Here is a 13,264-nt window from a genome sequence, read left to right as displayed (position 1 = left end):
ACATCGGCACCCGGGGTCAGCCAGACGGGACACCAATCAATGCATGCTGTTGCCACCACCAGAATGCCTTCATCGCAGAGCTCAGCAGTGTGGCATTTTTTTTGTGTGTCTGCCTCTGACAACAGCGAGGCCATTTGCAACCTGTGCCAGAAGAAACTGAGTCGTGGGAAGTCCAACACCCGCCTAGGCACAACTGCTTTGCGAAGGCACATGATTGTCACATCACAAACACCTATGGGATCAACACGTCAGTACAAGCAGCACACAAAGTGAAAGCCACCATCCTCCTCCTGGTCCAGCATCTTCAGCCAGGTCAACCACTGCTGCCCTCCTTGCCCCCTCTCAACCATCCGCCTCTCCGTCTCTCACCTTGAGCAGTTCCTGCACATCCGCCCACAGTCAGGTGTCTGTCAAGGAGATGTTTGAGCGCAAGAAGACAATGTCTCAAAGTCACCCCCTAGCCCGGCGTCTGACAGCTGGCTTGTCGGAACTGCTAGCCCGCCAGCTTTTACCACACAAGCTGGTGGAGCCTGAGGCCTTTAAAAAATTTGTAGCCATTGGGACACTGCAGTGAAGGGTACCCGGACGAAATTTTTTTGCACAAAAGGCAATTCCAAACCTTTACTCCATTGTGCAAAAGGAAATTATGGCATGTCTGGCACACAGTGTAGGGACAAGGGTCCATCTGACCACTGATACCTGGTCTGCAAAGCATGGTCAGGGCAGGTATATCACCTACACTGCGCATTGGGTAAACCTGGTGACGTCTGCCAAGCATGGAATGCGTGTGTCACGATGCCGGCTGGCAGGAGGTGGATACTCTGTGCCAGAGAGGGATTGGCGTGGACCGTGCTAGTGGACCGGTTCAAAGTCACTACTGGTTTTCACCAGAGCCCGCCGCAAAGCGGGATGGTCTTGCTGCGGCGGTAGTGACCAGGTCGTATCCACTAGCAACGGCTCAACCTCTCTGACTGCTGAAGATAGGCGCGGTACAAGGGAGTAGACAGAAGCAAGGTCGGACGTAGCAGATGGTCGGGGCAGGCAGCAAGGATCGTAGTCAGGGGCAACGGCAGGAGGTCTGGAACACAGGCTAGGAACACACAAGGAAACGCTTTCACTGGCACAATGGCAACAAGATCCGGCGAGGGAGTGCAGGGGAAGTGAGGTATACATAGGGAGTGCACAGGTGAACACACTAATTAGAACCACTTGCGCCAATCAGCGGCGCAGTGGCCCTTTAAATCGCAGAGACCCGGCGCGCGCGCGCCCTAGGGAGCGGGGCCGCGCGTGCCGGGACAGGACCGACGGAGAGCGAGTCAGGTACGGGAGCCGGGGTGCGCATCGCGAGCGGGCGCCACCCGCATCGCGAATCGCATCCCGGCTGGAGGCGGTATCGCAGCGCACCGGGTCAGTGGATCTGACCGGAGCGCTGCAGTAGCGAGAGTGTAGCGAGCGCTCCGGGGAGGAGCGGGGACCCGGAGCGCTCGGCGTAACAGTACCCCCCCCCCCTTGGGTCTCCCCCTCTTCTTAGAGCCTGAGAACCTGAGGAGCAGACTTTTGTCTAGGATATTGTCCTCAGGTTCCCAGGATCTCTCTTCAGGACCACAACCCTCCCAATCGACCAAAAAAAAAGTTTTCCCTCTGACCTTCTTGGAGGCCAGTATCTCCTTTACGGAGAAGATGTCCGAGGAGCCGGAAACAGGAGTGGGAGAAACAAGTTTGGGAGAGAAACGGTTGATGATGAGTGGTTTAAGAAGAGAAACGTGAAAGGCATTAGGAATACGAAGAGAAGGAGGAAGAAGAAGTTTGTAAGAGACAGGATTAATCTGGCACAAAATTTTGAAAGGACCAAGATAGCGTGGTCCCAATTTGTAGCTAGGGACACGGAAGCGTACATATTTAGCGGAGAGCCATACCTTGTCTCCAGGAGAAAAAATGGGGGGAGCTCTTCTTTTCTTATCAGCAAACTTCTTCATGCGTGATGAAGCCTGTAAGAGAGAATTTTGGGTCTCTTTCCATATGGTGGAAAGATCACGAGATATTTCATCCACAGCGGGTAAACCAGAGGGCAAGGGAGTAGGGAGGGGGGGAAGAGGGTGACGGCCGTACACCACGAAAAATGGGGATTTGGAGGAAGATTCAGAGACTCTGAAGTTATACGAGAATTCGGCCCATGGTAGAAGATCTGCCCAGTCATCCTGGCGGGAGGAAACAAAATGCCGTAAATAATCACCCAGGACCTGGTTAATTCTTTCTACTTGCCCATTGGATTGAGGATGATAGGCAGAAGAAAAGTTTAATTTAATCTTGAGTTGTTTACAGAGAGCCCTCCAGAATTTTGACACGAATTGGACGCCTCTGTCCGAGACGATCTGCGTGGGCAACCCGTGAAGACGAAAAATGTGTACAAAAAATTGTTTTGCCAACTGAGGCGCTGAAGGGAGACCAGGAAGAGGGATGAAATGTGCCATCTTGGAGTATCGATCAACGACCACCCAAACAACAGTGTTGCCACGGGATGGGGGTAAGTCTGTAATAAAGTCCATACCAATCAGAGACCAAGGCTGTTCGGGGACAGGCAGAGGATGAAGAAGACCAGCGGGCTTCTGGCGAGGAGTCTTATCCCGGGCACAGACAGTGCAGGCTCGCACAAAATCCACAACATCCGTCTCCAGAGTCGGCCACCAATAGAAACGAGAGATGAGTTGCACGGATTTCTTGATGCCCGCATGACCTGCGAGATGGGAGGAGTGACCCCATTTGAGGATTCCGAGGCGTTGGCGTGGAGAGACGAAGGTCTTCCCTGGAGGAGTTTGCCTGATGGAGGCTGGAGAAGTGGAGATCAGGCAGTCAGGAGGAATGATGTGTTGCGGAGAGAGCTCTACTTCCGAGGCATCCGAGGAACGAGAGAGAGCATCGGCCCTAATGTTCTTATCGGCAGGCCGAAAGTGAATTTCAAAATTAAATCGGGCAAAGAACAGAGACCACCTGGCCTGGCGAGGATTCAGCCGTTGGGCAGACTGGAGATAGGAGAGGTTCTTGTGATCGGTGTAAATAATAACTGGAAATCTTGATCCCTCCAGCAGATGCCTCCATTCCTCAAGTGCTAATTTAATGGCTAGTAGCTCTCGATCCCCGATGGAGTAGTTCCTCTCCGCCGGAGAGAAGGTCCTAGAAAAAAAACCACAAGTAACAGCATGCCCGGAAGAATTTTTTTGTAGAAGGACCGCTCCAGCTCCTACTGAGGAGGCATCAACCTCCAATAGGAAGGGTTTAGATGGGTCAGGTCTGGAGAGCACGGGAGCCGAAGAAAAGGCAGACTTGAGCTGTTTAAAGGCGTCTTCCGCTTGAGGAGGCCATGACTTAGGATTGGCATTCTTTTTGGTTAAAGCCACGATAGGAGCCACAATGGTAGAAAAATGTGGAATAAATTGTCTGTAATAATTGGCGAACCCCAAAAAACGTTGGATAGCACGGAGTCCGGAGGGGCGTGGCCAATCTAAGACGGCAGAGAGTTTGTCTGGATCCATTTGTAGTCCCTGGCCAGAGACCAAGTATCCTAGGAAAGGAAGAGATTGATATTCAAACAGACATTTCTCCATTTTGGCATAAAGTTGATTGTCACGAAGTCTCTGAAGAACCATGCGGACATGCTGGCGGTGTTCTTCTAGGTTGGCAGAAAAAATCAGGATATCGTCCAGATACACAACAACACAGGAATATAAGAGATCACGAAAAATTTCATTAACAAAGTCTTGGAAGACGGCAGGGGCGTTGCACAGGCCAAAGGGCATGACCAGATACTCAAAGTGTCCATCTCTAGTGTTAAATGCCGTTTTCCATTCATCCCCCTCTCTGATGCGGATGAGATTATAAGCACCTCTTAAGTCCAGTTTGGTAAAGATGTGGGCACCTTGGAGGCGATCAAAGAGTTCAGAGATGAGAGGTAGGGGGTAGCGGTTCTTTACCGTGATTTTATTAAGACCGCGGTAGTCAATGCAAGGGCGTAGGGAGCCATCTTTTTTGGACACAAAGAAAATTCCGGCTCCGGCAGGAGAGGAGGATTTGCGGATAAAGCCCTTTTTTAAATTTTCCTGGATGTACTCAGACATAGCAAGAGTCTCTGGGGCAGAGAGAGGATAAATTCTGCCCCGGGGTGGAGTAGTGCCCGGGAGGAGGTCAATAGGACAGTCATAAGGCCTGTGAGGAGGTAGAGTCTCAGCTTGTTTTTTGCAAAAAACATCCGCAAAGTCCATATAGACCTTAGGGAGACCGGTTACAGGGGGAACCACAGGGTCACGGCAAGGAGAACTGGGAACCGGTTTAAGGCAGTCCTTGAAACAAGAGGAACCCCAACTCTTGATCTCCCCAGTGGACCAATCCAGGGTTGGGGAATGGTGTTGAAGCCAGGGTAGTCCGAGGAGAATTTCGGAAGTGCAATTGGGGAGGACCAAAAACTCAATTTTCTCGTGATGAGGTCCGATGCACATTAGGAGGGGCTCCGTGCTGAAACGTATGGTACAGTCCAATCTTTCATTGTTAACACAATTGATGTAGAGGGGTCTGGCGAGACTGGTCACCGGGATGTTGAACCTGTTGATGAGAGAGGCCCAAATAAAATTTCCTGCAGATCCGGAATCCAAGAAGGCCATAGTAGAGAAGGAGAAGGTAGAGGCAGATATCCGCACAGGCACAGTAAGACGTGGAGAAGCAGAGTTGACATCAAGGACTGTCTCACCTTTGTGCGGAGTCAGCGTACGTCTTTCCAGGCGGGGAGGACGGATAGGACAATCCTTCAGGAAGTGTTCGGTACCGGCACAGTACAGGCAGAGATTCTCCATGCGGCGTCGTGTCCTCTCTTGAGGTGTCAGGCGAGACCGGTCGACCTGCATAGCCTCCACGGCGGGAGGCACAGGAACGGATTGCAGGGGACCAGAGGAGAGAGGAGCCGGGGAGAAAAAACGCCTCGTGCGAACAAAGTCCATATCCTGGCGGAGCTCCTGACGCCTTTCGGAAAAACGCATGTCAATGCGAGTGGCTAGATGAATGAGTTCATGTAGGTTAGCAGGGATTTCTCGTGCGGCCAGAACATCTTTAATGTTGCTGGATAGGCCTTTTTTAAAGGTCGCGCAGAGGGCCTCATTATTCCAGGATAGTTCAGAAGCAAGAGTACGGAATTGTACGGCGTACTCGCCAACGGAAGAATTACCCTGGACCAGGTTCAACAGGGCAGTCTCAGCAGAAGAGGCTCGGGCAGGTTCCTCAAAGACACTTCGAATTTCAGAGAAGAAGGAGTGTACAGAGGCAGTGACGGGGTCATTGCGGTCCCAGAGCGGTGTGGCCCATGACAGAGCTTTTCCAGACAGAAGGCTGACTACGAAAGCCACCTTAGACCTTTCAGTAGGAAACTGGTCCGACATCATCTCCAAGTGCAGGGAACATTGAGAAAGAAAGCCACGGCAAAATTTAGAGTCCCCATCAAATTTATCCGGCAAGGATAGTCGTAGGCCTGAAGCGGCCACTCGCTGCGGAGGAGGTGCAGGAGCTGGCGGAGGAGATGATTGCTGAAGCTGTGGTAGTAGCTGCTGTAGCATCACGGTCAGTTGAGACAGCTGGTGGCCTTGTTGCGCTATCTGTTGTGACTGCTGGGCGACCACCGTGGTGAGGTCGGCGACAACTGGCAGAGGGACTGCAGCGGGATCCATGGCCGGATCTACTGTCACGATGCCGGCTGGCAGGAGGTGGATCCTCTGTGCCAGAGAGGGATTGGCGTGGACCGTGCTAGTGGACCGGTTCTAAGTCACTACTGGTTTTCACCAGAGCCCGCCGCAAAGCGGGATGGTCTTGCTGCGGCGGTAGTGACCAGGTCGTATCCACTAGCAACGGCTCAACCTCTCTGACTGCTGAAGATAGGCGCGGTACAAGGGAGTAGACAGAAGCAAGGTCGGACGTAGCAGAAGGTCGGGGCAGGCAGCAAGGATCGTAGTCAGGGGCAACGGCAGGAGGTCTGGAACACAGGCTAGGAACACACAAGGAAACGCTTTCACTGGCACAATGGCAACAAGATCCATCGAGGGAGTGCAGGGGAAGTGAGGTATACATAGGGAGTGCACAGGTGAACACACTAATTAGAACCACTTGCGCCAATCAGCGGCGCAGTGGCCCTTTAAATCGCAGAGACCCGGCGCGCGCGCGCCCTAGGGAGCGGGGCCGCGCGCCGGGACAGGACCGACGGAGAGCGAGTCAGGTACGGGAGCCGGGGTGCGCATCGCGAGCGGGCGCCACCCGCATCGCGAATCGCATCCCGGCTGGAGGCGGTATCGCAGCGCACCGGGTCAGTGGATCTGACCGGAGCGCTGCAGTAGCGAGAGTGTAGCGAGCGCTCCGGGGAGGAGCGGGGACCCGGAGCGCTCGGCGTAACAGCGTGGCTCTGCAGAGGAGTTGGTGAAACCGCCACGACTTGCAGACAGGCCTGCTGCCACCTCTTCTACTCCTCCTACTCCATCCTCTTCCATAACATCCTCGGCCGAGTCCTCTTCCACCGGCACCCCCCCCCCCCCCAGCTCCCCAGGTGCTATTCCACATACCTGATACAGCAGTGTCACGCCATCTTGGGGTTGATTTGCCTCAAAGCGGAGAGTCACACCGCACCAGCGCTCCTGTCGGCCCTGAACGCACAGGTGGACCAGTTGCTGACACCGCACCAACTGGAGATCGGCAAGATGGTTTGTGACAACTGAAAAAATTTGTTGGTGGCATTGAGGTTGGGCAAGTTGACACATGTGCCGTGCATGGCGCATGTGTGTAATCTGATTGTACAACGCTTTGTGCTCAAGTACCCAGGCTTGCAGGATGTCCTGAAGCAGTCCAGGAAGGTGTGTGGCCATTTGAGGCGTTCCTACACGGCAGATATCCAGCGGCGAAACAACATGTCAATGAGGCACTTGATTTGCGACAGCCCGACATGTTGGAATTCAACACTCCTAATGTTAGACCGCCTGCTCCAACAAGAAAAAGCCGTCAACGAATATTTGTATGACCGGGGTGCTAGGACATCATCTGCGGAGCTGGGAATTTTTTTGCCATGTTACTGGAGGCTCATGCGCAATGCCTGTAGGCTCATGCGTCCTTTTGAGGAGGTGACAAACCTGGTCAGTCGCACCGAAGGCACCATCAGCGTCATCATACCGTTTGTTTTCTACCTGGAGCGTGCCCTGCGAAGAGTGCTGTATCAGGCAGTAGATGAGTGTGAAGAGGAAGAGTTGTGGACACCATCACCACCAGATTCAGCCTTATCAGCATCGCTTGCTGGACCTGCTGCAACGCTGGAAGAGGATTGTGAGGAAGAGGAGTCAGAGGAGGAATGTGTCTTTGAAGAGGAGGAAGACCAACCACAGCAGGCATCCCAGGGTGCTCCTTGTCACCTATCTGGTACTCGTGGTGTTGTAAGTGGCTGGGGGGAAGAAGATTATACCTTCCCTGACATCACTGAGGACGAGGAACGGGACATGAGTAGCTCGGCATCCGTCCTTGTGCAAATGGGGTCTTTCATGCTGTCGTGCCTGTTGAGGGCCCTCGTATAAAAAGGATGAAGGAGAACGACCTGTACTGGGTGTCCACGCTACTAGACCCCCGGTATAAACATAAAGTGCCTGACATGTTACCGCATTACAGCAAGGCGGAAAGGATTCAGTAGGTCCAAAATAAATTAAGAAATATGCTGTACACAGCGTATAAGGGTCATGTCACAGCACAACAGGGATCTAACAGGGGAAGAGGTGAAAGTAATCCTCCTCCTCCTCCCACGAACATGCCGGCAAGGACAGGATGCTGTACAGACATGCTGTTGATGGAGGACATCCGGAGCTTTTTAAGTCCTACGCATCGCCACAGCCCTTCGGGGTCCACCAGCAGAGAACGACTTGACTGACAGGTAGCAGACTACCTGGCCTTAACCGCAGATATTGACACTCTGAGGAGCGATGAACCCCTTGACTACTGGGTGTGCCGGCTTGACCTGTGGCCTGAGCTATCCCAATTTGCTCTCGAACTTCTGGCCTGTCCCGCTTCAAGTGTCCTGTCAGAAAGGACCTTCAGTACAGCAGGAGGTATTGTCACTGAGAAGAGGAGTCGCCTTGGTCAAAAAAGTCTGGATTACCTCACCTTTCTTAAGATGAATGAGGGATGGATCCCGAAGAGATTGACACTGGGCGATACATTTGACTGAACAAGGCCTGATCAGATTAGCTGCCTTGGGATAAAAATGGTCCACACACTGGTGTATTTGAACTCTGAATGCCGGATGACTTGCGTGACTTATCCGTCTCCAACTAGGGTTCAAGCCGAAATGTTTTAGGGCACTTTCTGCCTGGCGAAACAAACATAAATTTTTCTGGCCGCAGCTACAGTTGCGGCTGCGACAATACAAAATTTTCCAGCCAGGTGTACATGCCTAATTTTTCTGGCCTCTGCTGCTGCACTTGTTATGGTGCTGCAATTTTTATGGCCACAGCTACAGATGCGGCTGCGACAATACCAAATTTTTTATCCATGTGTACATGCCTAACTTTTCTGGCCTCTGCTTCTGCACTTGTTATGGTGCTGCAGTTTTCATGGCCACTGCTACAACTGCGGCTGCGACACTACACAATTTTTCATCCATATGTACATGCCTAAGTTTTCTGGCCTCTGCTGCTGCACTTGTTATGGTGCTGCAATTTTTATGGCCACTGCTACAGCTGTGACAATACCAAATTTTCCAGCCAGGTGTACATGCCTAATTTTTCTGGCCTCTGCTGTTGCACTTTTTCTGGTGCTGCAATTTTTCTGGCTGCTGCGACAATACCAAATTTTTCATCCATGTGTACATGCCTAACTTTTCTGGCCTTTGCTGCTGCACTTGTTATGGTGCTGCAATTTTTATGGCCGCTGCTACAGAAGCTGCAACAATACCAAATTTTTTAGGCATGTGTACATGCCTAATTTTTCTGGTACTCTCTGCTGACATCTCTGTCCATTTTAGCAACCGTGGATATTAGATGTATGCTAAGGGTGGCATGGTGGCTCAGAGGTTAGCACTGCTCCCTTGCAGTGCTTGGGCCTTGGGTTCAAATCCCACTATGTGCTGCCTAATATGGGGAAATCTTATGTGCTGCTTAAAGTGGAGCTCTAACTATGTGCTGACTAACATGGGGGAATCTAACTATGTGATGCCTAAAGGGGGGCTCTATGTGCTGCCTAAAGGGGGCTAAAGCACGTTATTCCAAACCATTTAGGAATAATAGGGGATTTATGCCCTTTATGGATTAAAACCAAACTCTGCATAAACTATGTAATTTTCCATGGGAGTTTTGCCATGGATCCCACTCTGGCACGCAACAGTCCAGGTGTTCGTCCCCTTGAAACAACTTTTAAATCCCTATTGTGGCCAGAAAGAGTCCCTGTGGGTTTTAAAATTTGCCTGCCCATTGAAGTCAATGGCAGTTCGCCCGTTCGCGAACATTTGCAGAAGTTCGCGTTCGCGGTTCGCAAATTGAAAATTTTATGTTCGCGACATAGCTTTTTACGTTCTCTTTACTGCCATACCAACATGGACGTCCCTTGGTGCACACAGAGTGATGTTACCCTGTGTGTGTCTGAGCCGGAGACAGTGGGCAGAGGTCCTGCACCTCGCCCAACCTGCAACCAGGGAAAGTGCCCTAGACCCATAATTCTAGAGATCTCCAGCAGTTCTGCCACCCTGCGGGGCTAGGAAGATGGTGGTTCCCTAGGCAGGTGCCTACTCAGCCAACCCCCAATCTTGGCCCTATGAAACAGACATATACATCGTAAATAAAGATCAGTATTATCATAGCCCTAATACTGAGGTCCATGTTCTTCAGGAAAGATAATGTTCCCTCTACAGAACCTTCTCTCTCCTGCTCTGGTGCTTCTGTACAATGTATAGTATGGAATATAGTGTATAATGTGTCAGTGACTGTATACACACATGTATATGTATATTGTATGTAGAATTGTTATAGATAGTATAGAAGATATTGATTGAATAGATAAAAATGATGATATTTCTCTTATTTTTGTAGACAAAGGACACATCCAGCTATTTCTAGGCAGGGACAGCTGCTATAAGATCGCGGACAAGGTAGTATATAAAGGGAAAGAATAGATGTTGTACGGATAGAAGTAAATACAGGGATATACTGGAGACATACAGGTACTGTATAATAGAATGTATTTAGATAAGAAATGTATTACCAGCCTCTAACTCTTCTCTTCCCTCTAGTATCTACTGGCCATGGTCCTCATCTACTTCCGAAGAGCCAACCTGCGTACGGAGGAATATAACACCTACTTCTTTCCAGCGCTGTGAGTTTTTATTAATGTTATTGCATATATACACATCGATATAAATACATAAATATATATATATATATATATATATACACATCGATATAAATACATATATATATATATATATATATATATATATATATATATTACTACCAGTGGTTCTTCTCCTCTTCCTCTTGTGAAATGTTGTACAATTTTTATTTATTTATTTTTTCTTCCTTTTAGCTTTCTTGCCAACCAGTTTGAAGAGGATGAGATGTTTCGACGCGAGATCTACCCCTGGGCCCTCGGACCGATGTGGACGGCGATAAAGACCTGGATGCTACACCTGCGGAACCTGCTGCTCCTCCGGATGAGATTCCACGCTTGGGTGACCAGAGACACCTGTGATCGGGTCAGTGACATAAAATAAAAACTATACACTAGGAATGAAAGTCTGTGTTTATTATAACAATTTATATTGTGCTTAATTCTAGATCATGGCACAAGACCCCGAGTACTGGGCATGGAAGAGAGAGCGGAAGGAACATCACGGCTGGGCCATACGCTGGTACCTGAGGGATCCTGGAGAATACATCCCGAGAGGCCCATGGTGGATCCCTCCCGCCTGCTCCATCTGTATCACCGATCTGCAGCCTTGTGCCGGGGAAGAGAACACCAAGCGAAGAAGGACGAAGAAAGAAGAACAGAACGGATGAAGACCAAGCCGCCCCAGATGTATTCTTAAGGGCACGTTCCCACTTGGCATATATGTGTATTTGACGCTGAACAAAGTCTGCAGAAGCAGCGGGAAACATGCTGCGTATCCCTCACTCACCATACACACATGGCTTTCTGGCGGCAGCCCTATGTGCGCAGTAAGTTTTGGAGGCGGGGTGTCACCTCCAAAACTCACTGCGCACATAGGGCTGCCGCAAGAAAGCCTTGTGTGTATGGTGAGCGAGGGATACGCAGCGTATCTCCCGCTGCTGCTACAGATTTTGCACAGCGTGAAATATTCTGCGTACACGCCAAGAGGGAACGTGCCCTTATAGTATATTTATTGTTACACATTATGCACACACTAAATCACTGTACACAAATCACAAACACAAAATACATACACATTCATTCCCTACACACTATCACTACATACACATTCATCCCCTACACACTTTCACTACATACACATTCATTCCCTACACACTATCACTACATACACATTCATTCCCTACACACTATCACTACATACACATTCATCCCCTACACACTGTCACTACATAAACATTCATTCCCTAAACACTATCACTACATACACATTCATTCCCTACACACTATCACTACATACACATTAATTCCCTACACACTATCACTACATACACATTCATCTCCTACACACTTTCACTACATACACATTCATTCCCTACACACTATCACTACATACACATTCATCTCCTATACACTTTCACTACATACACATTCATTCCCTACACACTATCACTACATACACATTCATCCCCTACACACGTTCACTACATACACATTCATCTCATACACACAATCACTACATACACATTCATCTCCTACACACTATCACTACATACACATTCATTCTCTACACACTATCACTACATACACATTAATTCCCTACACACTATCACTACATACACATTCATTCCCTTCACACTATCACTACATACACATTCATTCCCTTCACACTATCACTACATACACATTCATTCCCTACACACTATCACTACATACACATTCATTCCCTACACACTATCACTACATACACATTCATTCCCTACACACAATCACTACATACACATTCATCTTCCTACACACTATCACTACACAGACATTCATCTCCTACACACTACCACTACATACACATTCATCCCCCACACACTACCACTACATACACATTCATCCCCCACACACTTTCACTACATACACATTCATCCCCTTCCCACTATCACTACATACACATTCATTCCCTACACACTATCACTGCATACACATTCATCCCCTACACACTATCATTACATACACATTCATCCCCTTCACACTATCACTACATACACATTCACCCCCTACACACTATCACTACATACACATTCATTCCCTACACACTATCACTACATACACATTCATTCCCTTCACACTATCACTACATACACATTCATTCCCTACACACGTTCACTACATACACATTCATTCCCTACAAACTATCACTACATACACATTCATTCCTTACACACTATCACTACATACACATTCATCTCCTACACACAATCACTACATACACATTCATTCTCTACACACTATCACTACATACACATTCATCCCCTACACACTATCACTACATACACATTTGCAGTCATGTTATAGCGTAATAGGGGCATAGATGCCCACGACAAGGAAATAAATCTACAGCCGTACAAATTACTAGTCAGACCACACATAGAATACTGTGTACAGTACTGGGCACCAGTGTACAAGAAAGGTGTAGTGGAGCTGGAGAGGGTTCAAAGACGGGCAACCAGGGTAATACGTGGAATGGGAGGACTACAGTACCCAGAAAGATTATCAGAATTAGGTTTATTTAGTTTAGAAAAAAAGAAGGCTTAGGGGAGACTTAATAACTTTGTATAAATATATCAGGGGACCATTCAGAGATCTCTCCCATGATCTATTTATACCCAGGACTGCATCTATAACAAGGGGGCATCCTCTATGTCTAGAGGAAAGAAGGTTTCTACACCAGCACAGACGGGGGTTCTTTACTGTAAGACCAGTGAGACTGTGGAATTCTCTCCCGGAGGAGGTAGTCATTGTTAACTCTGTAAAAGAGTTCAAAAGGGGTCTGGATGCATTCTTGGAGAATAATAACATCGCCGGTTATGTATACTAGATTTATAGGGACAGAACG

General features: G+C 49.0%; 1 protein-coding gene across 1 annotated transcript; it reads left to right on the top strand.

The window, feature by feature from the left end:
* The first annotated feature begins 10,092 nt into the window (after positions 1 to 10,092).
* LOC130369303 (speedy protein 1-B-like) lies at positions 10,093 to 11,123 on the top strand. The gene is made up of 3 exons (XM_056574390.1): positions 10,093 to 10,365; positions 10,576 to 10,744; positions 10,827 to 11,123. Exons 1-3 carry the CDS (start codon positions 10,295 to 10,297, stop codon positions 11,046 to 11,048), a joined length of 462 nt encoding a protein of 153 aa, XP_056430365.1. The 5' UTR covers positions 10,093 to 10,294; the 3' UTR covers positions 11,049 to 11,123.
* The last annotated feature ends 2,141 nt before the right edge of the window (positions 11,124 to 13,264 follow it).

Source organism: Hyla sarda, chromosome 4 (genome assembly GCF_029499605.1).
Source record: "Hyla sarda isolate aHylSar1 chromosome 4, aHylSar1.hap1, whole genome shotgun sequence".
NCBI lineage: Eukaryota > Metazoa > Chordata > Amphibia > Anura > Hylidae > Hyla > Hyla sarda.
This window is presented reverse-complemented; position numbering and strand designations above follow the sequence as displayed.